The sequence below is a fragment of the Choloepus didactylus genome, chromosome 27, assembly GCF_015220235.1.
Source record: "Choloepus didactylus isolate mChoDid1 chromosome 27, mChoDid1.pri, whole genome shotgun sequence".
Lineage (NCBI taxonomy): Eukaryota > Metazoa > Chordata > Mammalia > Pilosa > Megalonychidae > Choloepus > Choloepus didactylus.
In genome coordinates, this window is record NC_051333.1 from 9,614,058 (window position 1) to 9,626,911 (window position 12,854).

General features: G+C 41.7%; 1 protein-coding gene across 2 annotated transcripts in view; it reads right to left on the reverse strand.

Annotated features, from left to right (window-relative positions):
- Nucleotides 1-12,206, reverse strand: part of SAE1 (SUMO1 activating enzyme subunit 1) — a 71,576-nt gene extending 59,370 nt beyond the window's left edge. The window contains exon 1 of one of the 2 annotated variants that reach the window (XM_037819483.1): nucleotides 11,989-12,206. In XM_037819483.1, coding sequence (XP_037675411.1) covers nucleotides 11,989-12,086 — 98 coding nt within the window. In that variant the 5' untranslated portion in view covers nucleotides 12,087-12,206. The remainder of the gene's footprint in view (nucleotides 1-11,988) is intronic. The other variant, XM_037819484.1, reaches the window with a different exon arrangement.
- Nucleotides 12,207-12,854: the final 648 nt, after the last annotated feature.

Consider the following 12,854-nt stretch of genomic DNA (forward strand, 5'->3'; position numbering starts at 1 on the left):
CTCCCTTGGTAACCTGACTACAGCCTCACTGGCCTACCTTGTTCCTAGAAAACATCAAGCTTGCACCTGCCTCAGGACCTTGGCACTTGTTCCCTCTGCTCCTTGCCCCAACCTCTGGCATGACCCAGTCTTCAGGTCTCCGCTCACTCATCACCTCCTCAGAGAAGTCCACACTGGCCACCTAATTTAGAATAAGTCTGTGACGGTTAGGTTCATGTGTCAACTTGGTCAGGTGATAGTACCCAGCTGGCTGGTTAAGCCAGCACTGGCCTAACAATTGCTGCAAGGACGTCTGTGGCTGGTTAATAAACCAACAGGCTGGTTTATTAAATTATCAGTCAATTGGCTGCAGCTGTGACTGATGACACACCAAACGGCATGTGTTCTGCAATGAGAGAATACAATTGGCTGGATTTAATCCAATTAATCAGTTGAAGACTTATAAGCAAGACAGACATAGGACCTTCACTTCTTTGGCTGCCCAGCAAAGCGTTTCCTGAGGAGTTCGTCGAAGTTGCTGGTTCATTTCCTGAGGAGTTCATCCAACATGTTCGTCGAAGATCCCAGTTCATTTCCTGAGGAGTTCGTCGAAGTTGCCGGTTCGTTTCCTGGGGAGTTTATCGGACATCTTCCTTGGAGTTGCCAGTTTGCTGACTGCTCTACAGAATTTGGACTCGTGCATACCCACAGTTGCGAGAGTCACTTTTATAAATTTTATAGTCATAGATACCTCTCATTGATTCTGTTTCCCTAGAGAACCCTAACTAATACAACGTCCACACCCATCTATCTGAAATTATGCTATCTGTTTATATGTTTGTTGTTTGACTCCTCCATTAGAATGTAAACAACAGAAATCCACTGCATCACTAGCATGTATAGCAGTGCTTGGCACTTAGTATCCTATTACTCGAATAGCTGTTGAATCAATAAATGGACCAAAAGGAACCTAAGCTTCCATCAACAGGAGTATTACATAAATCTGGTACACAATAAAATGATAATAGCTAACATTTACTGAACTCTTACTATATGCCAAGCACTGTTCTAAGCACTTTAGGTATATTACTAATTTATCCTCACAACGATCTTATGAGTTGGCACTTGGAAAGCTGGTACCATATTACAACTGAGAAAATAGGCATAAAGAGGTTAAACAGCTTACCCAGGGTTACAGTTAGAAAGGAGGAAGATAAAGTAAAGTAATGAAGCAGAGTGATGAAGATGCTGGGCTCTGATACCAACTGCCGCAGTATATACAAACTGTGGGGAAACTAGGCAACCATTCAAAAGAATAAGACATCAACAATTACCATGTGCCAAGCACCATTCTAAACAATTTTTATGTACTAACTCCACAAGGTAAATACTACTTTCCCATTTTACAGATAAGGAAGCTGAGTGTGGCAGATGGAATAATGCACATACACAAATCCCCTCCCCAAGATGTCCAATGTCCCAATCTCTGGAACCTGTGAATATCTTTATATGGTAGAAGGGACTTTGCAGATGTGATTAAACCAAGGATCTTGAGATGGGGACATTATCCTGGATTATCTGGTGGGCCCATTGTAATCACATAGGTTCTCATAAGAGGGAGGTAGGAGGGTCAGAGTCAGAGAAGGAAACATGACTACAGAAGCAAAGGTTGTAGTCAGAGAGATTTGAAGATGCTAAACTGCTGTCTTTGAAGACGGAGGAAGGGGCACTGAGCCAAGGAATGCAAGCAGCTTCTAAAGGCTGGAAAAAGCAAGGAAATACACTATTTTTTAAGTGACTTTTCTGTAAACTTCCCTAATTCAAGATAATTTTTTTAAAAAAGGCAAAGAAATGGATTCCCCCCCCCAGAGCCTCCAGAAGGATTACAGCCCTGCCAACACCTTGATTTTAGCCCACTGAAACTGATTTCAGACTCCTGACCTCCATAACCTTTAAGAAAATAAACTGTGTTGTTTTAAGCCACTAAGTTTGTAGTGATTTGTTACAGCAGCCACAGGAAATTAATACACTGAGGCAGAGTTGCTAAGGAACTTGCCAAAGATTACACTGCTGGCAAATGACAGAGCAGATATCAACCCAAGCAATCTTGTTCCAAAGTCTCTGCTCTTAAATACTAAATTATACTGCCTCTCAATATCACCAATATATGTAAAATTACATTGTGACCTATTGTGTATATAATACACTGGTAATAACAAGGATGGTAATTAACATTCACAGAGGACTCAATCAGCTAGGTACCTTACACGAAGTAGCTCATTTAAACTAAGATAATGGTTCTTCATCATTTCTCCCTTCTCAGAAAAAAGCATACACACCCTAAACACTGCATACAATTTCTCTCCCTAAAAGCCCAAGAGTCTCCACAGACTCCGGGATAGGCTATCACATTTTCAAAGGAAAGTTTCCATGTCTGCCTTGAGAAAAGTGAATACTGGGGCTCAGAAGAGGTGTAGAAGCTCTCCTAGCTAATGAGTGCCCAGAGACGGAATCAGAGTCCAGTTCTCACTATGATCTGCAATTTTTCCTCTCTCAGAGTCCCCCCCATGCTTCCCTTGTATAAAGTAGGTCCTAAAAATATATTTGTTGATTTGCTCTCCCCTTTTTGACTTCTGCTGCCACAGGGATCCCTCTTACAATTCCTGGGAAGGAAGGAACCAGAGGTTTTAAAGATCACTATCTTTGAATTCACACACACACCGCAAGTTAAATCAAAGCCAATGAATTTCAACTAACTCATCATTAAAATTCAGTCAAACCACATTTATTGAGAAAGTACTGGGAGAGACAAAAATCTGGTATAAGATCACATCAAGTAAGGTGCAACCACAAAGTCCCCAAGGCAAGAGGGAACCCTAGCATATTTACGGAGTAAAAGGATCCAAGTAGCTTAAAGTGAGTGAACTAAGGGAGCATGTAGGCAAGGTTGGACAAGGTAAGGCAAACAAGGCAATAGTATAAGCCTTGGGTGTTATTCTAAGCATAACAGAAAATCTCTTTTTTTTTTAATGATTTATGTATTAAACAGAGGAGTGATGTGATCTGACTGTTTTATTTTTAATCAATATGAGTGCTGTATGGAAGTGGATTACAAAGAGTTAAGAGTGGAATACGGGTGTGACAACATGGAGGAACCTTGAAGACATCATGCTGAGTGAAATAAGCCAGACATAAGAGGACAAATAGTGTATGAGCTCACTGATTTGAAACAATAAGAATAAACAAACTCAGAGTTAGAATATAGGTTACCAGGAGATGGAGTAAGATAGGTAATGGGAAGTTAAGGGTTAAAAGGTACAGGGTTCCTGTTTGGAATGACAGAAATGTTTTGGTAATGGATGGTGGTGATAGTAACACAACATTGCAAATGCAATCAACAGCATTAAAATATATATCTGAATATGATTAAAAGGGGAAATATTAAGTTATGCATATGGTAACAATAAAAATTTTTTAAAAAACTCACAGAACTAAAGCATACAGACAATGAGCCCTAAGTGAAACCTTGTAATTAATAATACAGTTGTAAAAATGCCCTATCATCAATTTTAACAAATAATCCACACCAATGCAGTGTGCTGGTAGCGGAGTGGTGTGTGGGAATCCTGTATTTTATGCATGTTCTGTAAACCAACAACTTCTCTAATAAAAAAATTAATAAAAAAAAAAAAAGCTGAAAAACAGCCCAGACTTCAATTAGTGATATGAATGAAGCAGGTCTGGTTAAGACCAGGGCAAGCCAGGCCAAAGGATAAAGGTTGAAACTGATTGTGTTTTAAAACTTAAACTTTCATATGAGACCAAGGGAATAGATATCTATTTAGTACAGGATCTAAATTTTCTAAACGGTACAACTCTACAGTCGATTTGTTCAAACACCACAATTGCATGGAACTTTGAATAGAAGTGAGATACGGTAGGTTAGTATAGGCTGGAGTGAAATAGTGACACATCCTAGAGTAATTTGGGCAGATAATAAAAAATATATTTACAGCCTCCCCCTCCCCAGCCCCGAGGATCTGGGGGAAGGTGCAGATGTGTTGGACATCCTCACCTGGACTGGTGTTGATGTTGTCACAAACATTGGGACTGGCGGTTTGATGTGCTGAGCCCTCGAGCATGGGACTTGCCCTTATGAAGCTCATTACCACAAAGGAGAGTCTAAAGTTGTATGTAATGGTGCCTAAGAGTCTCCCCCTGAGTACCTCTTTGTTGCTCAGATGTGGCCCTCTCTCTCTCTAACTGAGCCATCTCGACAGGTGAACTCACTGCCCTTCCCGCTACGTGGGACCCGACTCCCAGGGGTGTAAATCTCCCTGGCAAAGCAGAGTATGACTCCCGGGGATGAATGTGGACCCGGCATCGTGGGACTGAGAGTATCTTCTTGACCAAAAGGGGGATGCAAAATGAGACGAAATAGTTTCAGTGGCTGAGAGATTTCAAATGGAGTCGAGAGGTCACTCTGGTGGACATTCTTATGCACTATACAGATAACACCTCTTAGGCGTTAACGTATTGGAATAGCTAGAAGTAAATACCTGAAACTACCAAACTCCAACCCAGCAGTCTGGACTCCTGAAGACAATTATATAATAATGTAGATTACAAGGGATGACAGTGTGATTGTGAAGACCTTGTGGATCACACCCCCTTTATCTAGTGTATGGATGAGTAGAAAAATGGGGATAAAAACTAAAGGACAAATGGGGTGGGATGGGGGGATGATTTGGGTGTTCTTTTTTCACTTTTACTTTTTATTCTTGTTCTGGTTCTTTCTGATGTAAGGAAAATGTTCAGAGATAGATTGTGGTGATGAACGCATAACTATGTTATCATACTGTGGACAGTGGACTGTATATCATGGATGATTGTATGGTGTGTGAACGTATTTCAATAAAACTGAATTTAATAAAAATAAATTTAAAAAAAAAAAAAGTGGAACAGAGGAGACCAGTGAGGAGACTATTGAGGTGGTCTAAAAGATAATGGTGGGTGTCTTGGACTAAGAAATGAAGTAAGGTGGATGGATTTGCGATAAAGTTGAAAGCAGAGCCAATAGGACTTGTCAATAAGATTGGATGTTAGGGTAAAGGACAGAGATGAATAAAGAGTAACTCTTAGGTTTTCTGGTCTGTGCAAGTGGATAAACAGCAATCTGAGATGTAGAAGACTATAGGAAGAGCAGATTTGCCAAAGCAGACCAGGGGTAGGGTGCAGAAGCATAAGTTCTATTTTGGATTCTGACAAGACATTTAAATAGATATACTGAATGAAAACTTGGATGGGGCAGTGTTGGAGATATAAATGAAATGTAGTGTACAGTTATTTAAATAAAGAGAGTATCTCTAGGAGGAGAAAAAAGTCAAATCTGCAAAATACTGCTGAGAGGTCAGGTAAGATGAAGACATTGGATTTAGGGAGAAATTGTTATTGACCTTCAAAAGATAGTTTCAGTGGAGTAAACATGAAAGCCTAAATGGAATAGGTTGAAGAGCAGAAAGAGGTGAAGATGTGAATACCGGAAACATAGAACACTTGTTTTAAGAGTTTTACCATGGAGGAACAGAGAAATAAGACAGTAGCAAGAGACAAGGGGGAGTAGGGTCAAGGGAAGGTTCTTTGCTTTGTTTATTAAGAAAAGACAGATACCATTACAAATAGGTATTTCCAGCAAATGTTAATCTGACAAAATTAGGACCCGTATGGGTCAGTTTTGTTGGTAGAAGTTTTTACATGCTACTAGGTTTTATCACAATAACATAAAGGGTTTAAAATGCTTGAGCCAGGCACTAACCTAATATCTTATTTAAAAACAAAAAAAATAAATAAATCCCACCACAGAGTATATTATGAATTAGAAGGGAACCCAGAGCATTTAGTCCAAAATCTTTTTCAGATGCAAAAACCGAGGTCTAGGAGAGGAAAAGGAATTTTCCCAGGTTCAAAGGGCTTATTCAGAGCAGGAAAGGAAAAAAAAAAATACTACTCAGCTACCCTATCTTTCAGTGCACTGCTTTTTAAAACTGTACCTAATGCATTCCCCAATCTCTTTACCTTAACAATAAAAGGTTCAATAATACTTTCTGTCAAAAATTTGGGATATACTGTACCATGCCAATCCCCTTCACAATAAGCTACAATAAACACTCCTTCCCCTGCAGGGAAGGCAGACAACCAAAATTCCTGGCTTTTCATCCTGACAAAAGGGGCTTCTGGCCCCTCTCTAGCCAGTTCTGAGCCTTTTGAGTCTCTTGAAAGAAACCCGACAGAGACAGTTACTGCCACTGCCTCCTCTTCAGTGTTCAAATCCTAGCTCTGCCACTGAGTAACCTCGGGAACAATAATGATACCTAATTCTCGGGGTTGTTACAAAGATTAAACAAATCAATATTTGCAAAGAGCTTAGACCAGTGCCTGAAACTACTAAGTAAGCATTATATAAGCAAAACAAATTGTTGGAACTTCCTACTAATTCCTAACACTCAAGCTATCCTTACCAGGAGTTTTGGTTCAAAGAGAATTTGCTTATCACTGAAAAGCCTTTAAAAATAGATTTGTAATATTTCAGCTTCTGCTGCCTTGAGTATACAGAAACAGACAATCCTCACATCAAGTCAAGCAAGTAAGTCTTCTCATCATCTCATTTACAGATGAGGAACCCGAGACACAAAAGGTAAATGGCGTTCCCAAGGTCACAGAGCTGTCCTAATTTCAGAGCCCATACACATAACCATTATGCTCAAAACTAGGCTGTACCATTAAGAACCTTAAATAATGAGAGAAATAGTTTAGGCAATAAAACAGAAATATAGCTTTCATTAAAACAGACAGTTTTCTAAATTTATAACTTGTTCTTAAAAGCTTTTAGGCACTCAGCTGTCCAATTACTTCCCTACTGACTCCTGCTTTACATTTGCCTTATTTATATTCTCAACCAACTTCCTAAAGCTTCTCTTCTTTTGTTGCTGGTGATTTACACTTGTCAAATAATTATGGCTATAATTTACTGAATACTTTGTGTGTAGATACTACACGTGCATTATCTCATTTAGTTTTCAACAATCCTATAAGGTAGATTCTATTATCTCCAATTTGATAAATGTGAAAACTCAAACAGAGAAGTTAAGAAATGTATCTGAGCTAACACAAATAAGAAGTTTTGGAGCTGTGATCCCAGCCAAGGTCTAACTCCGAAGTCCCCCCTATTAGATACTATGGTAAATTGGCCCCTATGTGAAACAACCAGGATTGGTCCCTAGTAGACAGTAAAAGCTCATTCACTCACGTGACAAATACATGCCTGCAGAGCCAACTGAAGTTCTTCTGGACAGTAGCAATATTGGGTAAGGAGCATTTAAAAATATAGTGAAGGTTCTGTAGTCCCTTTTTTGTAAAATAAAAATTTGGGGGTTGAAATTTTGAGTCCTTAAAGATTTAGTCAAACTCACTCCTCCTAAGGAGATGTGAAACCTAAGGCAAAGAAACTGTGTGACTCACTCAAAATCACAGAGCTACTTAGAAAGGAAAACTGAACCCAGGTTTCCTGACTTCTAGGTCTTTATACTGTAACATCATCTCATTCACTCAACAAATATCTGAATGTCTGCACAGTTGCAAGCAGTGGAAATTTAAGAGACCAGTCAAAACCCATATCTTATTTACTGGACTTTCATAAAGTACTTGCTCTCATGGGGCTTATAATCTACTTCCCCCTTTCCAGTCATCCTCCCTTCCTCACTTAGATCTGGGATCAATTACTGTTGAATGTAAAAAGAAAAATTACACATGCCTTTGTTGCGAAAAAAAAAAGTGCAAAAACTGTTGAAGCATACATTCCAAGAACATATACTGCTGGAAGCTCAAACACTCATCTTCATGTTAACGTGTTTAAATGAATGAGCTCCTATTATGAAAAATGAGCTTCTGTGGAAATGGCAGTGATCATGAAGTGAGAGACTTAGATTCAAGTACTATAATTCTCCCATTTATAGAGTGTGACCCTGGGAAAGCTGGCTCCCTTTCCTATAGCTCATCCTTAAACGGGATTTGGGATCTACATTGTAGTAAGAAACATAAACTCACAAGTTTATAGGGGACAGTCAATTACATCAAGAACCGAAGCTCAACTGATGGAGGGAGATGTGGGAAACTGGAAAACACACGCCCTTTGTAAAAGACGCAGCCTCTATGTAGCTCCAACCAAGGTGGACCGTTTTACTTTTCAACAGAAGCCACAAATCAGAAACTCTATGTGAAATCTCCAGAACTTTTTTTTCTAACCTCATTATAAAAAATTTCAAACATTCAGCAAGGTGGAAAGAATTGCTAACATTTGGCCACATTTGCTTTACCTATATACTTATACCATCAACTTTACACCTTTAGCATGCTTCTCCAAATAGGGCATTCTCCTTCATAGCCAGACCATTATCAAATCTAGAAAATAATTCCCAAATATCATATAACAGGATAGAATATTACAAATTCCCCAATTGCCTAAAAGATGTTTTTTACTAGAAGTCGTCTTTTCTTTCCTTATTTGGAACCAGGATCCAGTCAAGGTTTACATTCTGCATTTAGCTATGTCTCTCTAATCTCTTTTAATCTCAAACAGTCCCTTTACTTGTTTTTTCTATGACACTGACTTTTGGAAGAGAAACAGGGCAGCTGTCTTGTAGAATGTCCAACATTCTGGATATCTTATTGTTATGTCAATTTGTTCCTCTGTTCCTAGAAAGCATGATTAGGGTAAAACATTTTTGGCAAGAAAACTTCATAGATGATACAATGAAGTTCTTATTTCACCACTCAGAAGGCACATGACATAAGCCTATCCCCTTAGTGGTCCTAAATTAGATCACCTGACTGAAATGATGACCACCAGATCCCTCTACTGGAAAGTTATGCCTTCCTCTTCACAATTAGTAAGTGATCTATGAGGTAATATTTTGTAACTGTGTGAGTTATCAAGTTCCCCAACAAATTTTCATATGATGGTTTTATTATCTACTGATTATCTTTGTCAGAATCAATTATTTCATTAGGAGTTGCACAAGAGTGATTTTCTAATTCTACGATTTTTTTTACATGAACTAGCAGAAAAGATCACTCCCTCTTTGTCTTCAGGATAAATGCTTAATTTGTTCCTTTTAATTACCAATTTCCAGAGTAAGGAGTTAGCATAGTAGTCACCTCCAAAGGAGAAAATTGAATTTATTTCTCTTTTGTTGGAATAATACCTTGGACTTATGAATACTAAGATAGTCACTATTTTAAAATAAAGTAGATTTTATTCTTTCTGATGCTCAAATTGTCCCAAATTTGGCCAGTTCTCTAGATTTTTAAATGTTGGCAACTAATTTCAAAAATGTAAAACACCCAATTTTTTTTACCTCTCAACTATATAATTTCCCTTGAAGACCATTTTACTTGGTCCAAGTTTACCACACAGAGTCAGAGGTAAAGCTATGGCTAGAATGCAGTCTGCTGATTCCTAGACCTTCCATTTTCCAATGGAAACCCTGCCCCCCAGTCCTCCTGTACCACTTGGAGTCCCCCCTACAGGCAAATCAATTCATTTTGTGGAGCCTCCGTTTCCTCACCTACATTGGAACTAAATAACTGCCATTCTTACTCCAGAGAGCTGCTATGAGACTCGGTTGAAAAAATGGACATGAGATCATGCTGATAAACTCTGTAAAACTGTCTACAAAGATAGAGATTACAAATTATAGATAAACCCTTCCTATCCTTCACAGGACCCTCAGCCAATCTTTTCCAGATTCTTCACTGAACTTAGTATAACTTCACTCCCTCAGATAACTCTTACCTCCCAGAAATTCCATACCCTGATTCTAATTTGTCCCTTAGGTCAAATCTCCCTCAGAAGTCCCCAATCCATTGTTGATTGTACCTCAGATGCAACCAGTCCTACCCCTTTGGTAAGTTCTCTCACTACATTCCAATTTCATCCTCACAAACTTAGCCCCACCATAAACAAAACTACCTGCTGCCGCCAACCCCCTGGATTAATCCTTCTGGTACACTTAGGACTCCCTGCCCAACCCCATAGGACCTCTTACCACCTCAGTCCTTCTAAGCCCTCAAAATTTTCTCCAGCTCATGTAAATCCATCCATTTCAGAAGACAGCAGCCCTGAAAATCAGTCAGCCCCATCTTTGTCTTCAGGGCCACTATCATCAGTTAATTCTCAAATTTTCAGGTGTCTTCAACTCTTAGACCAATGCTGTCTAGTGCCTCCACCCTGCAGCCACAACTGATAGGAGCATGCATGCACGCACACATCTGGAAGTTCCCACCCCCTCAAATTAAAATCTCCTGACCTGTCCACCTTCCCAAACCCTTAGGATCAATTAATTCTGTATTCTATACTCACCCACATCATAAATTCCATTACCCAACCTCACCTCTGAATTCAACCACTCACGTATTTCCATTTAAGATGTTTACCACCTAAAATTAAAGTCCAAAAGGGAACTCCTGATTCTTCTCTCATCCCATCAAACCTAAACAGTTTTCCGCATCTCAGTAAATGGTAATTTCACCCTTCCAGCTGCTCAAACCAAAAACCTTGAAGTTATCCTTGATTTCTGCCTCTCATGCCCACCCCCATACTGAAACTTTCAGCAAATCTTGTCCCCCTACAATCGAAATATACTGACATACATTTGCTTCCTTCTCTAGAGTTCCAAGCCACTGTTAACGTCTCACATAGATTATTTCCATTTCTGTCCACTTTAACTTGCTCTCCACACAGCAAGTGATCCTTTTAAAGCACAAATCAGATCATGCCCCCCACCACCCAAAACCTCTCCATTTCCCAGAACAATGAGAATAAAAGCTACTCCTCCCTCATTCAGTTCCCGCCACCCTATTTTCTAATTTGCCAAGCATGCTCTGTCCTCCAGATTTTGCACTTGCTGCTCTCTACGCTAGGAATTTCCTCTTCCAGATGGCCAAGGGCTTTTTCTCCCCCTTCATTCTGGTCTGAACTTCAATGTTACCTCCTCAGAGGTCTTCCCCAATCACCCGATCAAAATACCTCACCCATTCCACCATCCTTTACTGATCCCCTCGACCTGGTTTATTTTTCTCCCTAGCATTGGCACTACCCGACATCATATGTTTGTTTATTGTCTCCCCCCATCAAAATGTAAGCTCCATGTGGGCAAGAAATCTGTTTAGCTCAATGATATATACTCAGTGCCTAGAACAGGGCCTGCAGCAAGTTCTCAATAACTGTGACTGAAGTCAATTAGCACTTTCGAAGACCTCTTCTCCCAAGTTAACTACTCCTCAATTCCCAAGGCACCTCCAACCTGCCTCCACTTCCCCCTGGACACACTCCCATACAGACACAAGCAATCTCTTCAGGAACCTCTACTCTGCTAGAGTCTCCGAGCCTTTCAAGGCTCCAAATTAAGACAACTGGCTCCAAAAACTCCTCAAAAAACCCGCTTTCTTTCGGACTGGCCCACCCCTAGGGACCCACAAGGATGTAAGTTCTTGTCCAGTTCAACAGTCTCCTCAGCGCGGAGCACAAACCAGGATCCCACTTATCTATGAATGAATGAACGAACCACCCCACCCACCCACCCACCCATCATCTTTTCCCTGCATTCTTGGCTCCTTTTATACCCTAAGCGCCCACCCCCGACCTAAACGCCACCACCACCCCTTTCTGGCCCTGATCCCTCAGGGCCGCCCCACACCTGGTTCCACAGTCTCCCACCTCTAGGAATGAGCCTCCCACCAAGCTGAGACAGGCCCGCTTCACATACCTTCCAGAAACATCCCAATCGACCCCCGCAGTCCTCAGGAGCGCGACTATCCCCGGACACATAATTCCCGCCACCTCTCTTCAAATGAGACCCTCTCGCTCCCTCCGGGCCGCGAACGCCTCATACCAGACGCCCCCTCCCCCCCCTCCTCCAGACTCCCGGCAACTCAGGCCGCACCGGCCCTGACCGTTTCTGGGCCTCCAATCCCCAGAGGCGAATCTGCCGGTCGTACTGCGCCGCTTCCTCCTCGCTGATGCCGCCGCCAGCCTCCTCCTTCTCCACCATGGCGCCGGCTCTCGCTGCCTCAGCCCCGGGTCGCGCTCACGAGAAACAGCCGCCGAACTCGCGCGCCGCCAACGGCCAAGCCGGCCGCGCGCCCTGTTCGCGTTTGCGCCTGCGCCGGAGAATCGCGCCTGCGCAGTGTCTCCGCCGCGACTCCGTCTCGCCCGCAGAGCCTGGAACCATTCCGACCACGCCAGCCTCAAAGGCGGGCGCGCGTCTAGCAGTCACGTGACAGGGACTGCAGCCAATCCTGGCAAGAAATGGCTCCATGGATAGCCCCTTGGGGATGCCCACGTGGTCATTTACGACATTCTGTGCTTCACCAAGTATTTGCCGAGCGCCCGCTGCGATGTCGGCATTGGGGTGTTATGAGATGGAATGGTGAATATAATAGACAGAGCCCCGCCTTCAGGGAGCTTATATCCTATTGCGGAGGGCAAAAAGAAAAAAAAATTCAAATCAGGTGATGATAAACGCTTTGAAGAAAAATGCAGGATATGGGGCTGCAGAGAGCCGGGTGGTCAGGGAAAGCCTGTCCGAGGAGGTGACATTTGAGCAGGCAGCTGAACAAACCGAGGGAGCAGTCCATGTGAATACCTGGGAGATGGAGCACTGGCGTGCAAAGGCCTGCAACTGGATTGGGCTGGCATGGTTGAGGAACTAAGAAGAGGGAAGGGTGCCTGCCTGGGGCAGAGTGATAGAGTGGTAAGAAATGAAATACAAGGTGAAGCAGATGGGGAATCAGGTAGGGCCTTGTAGGCTAATGCAACT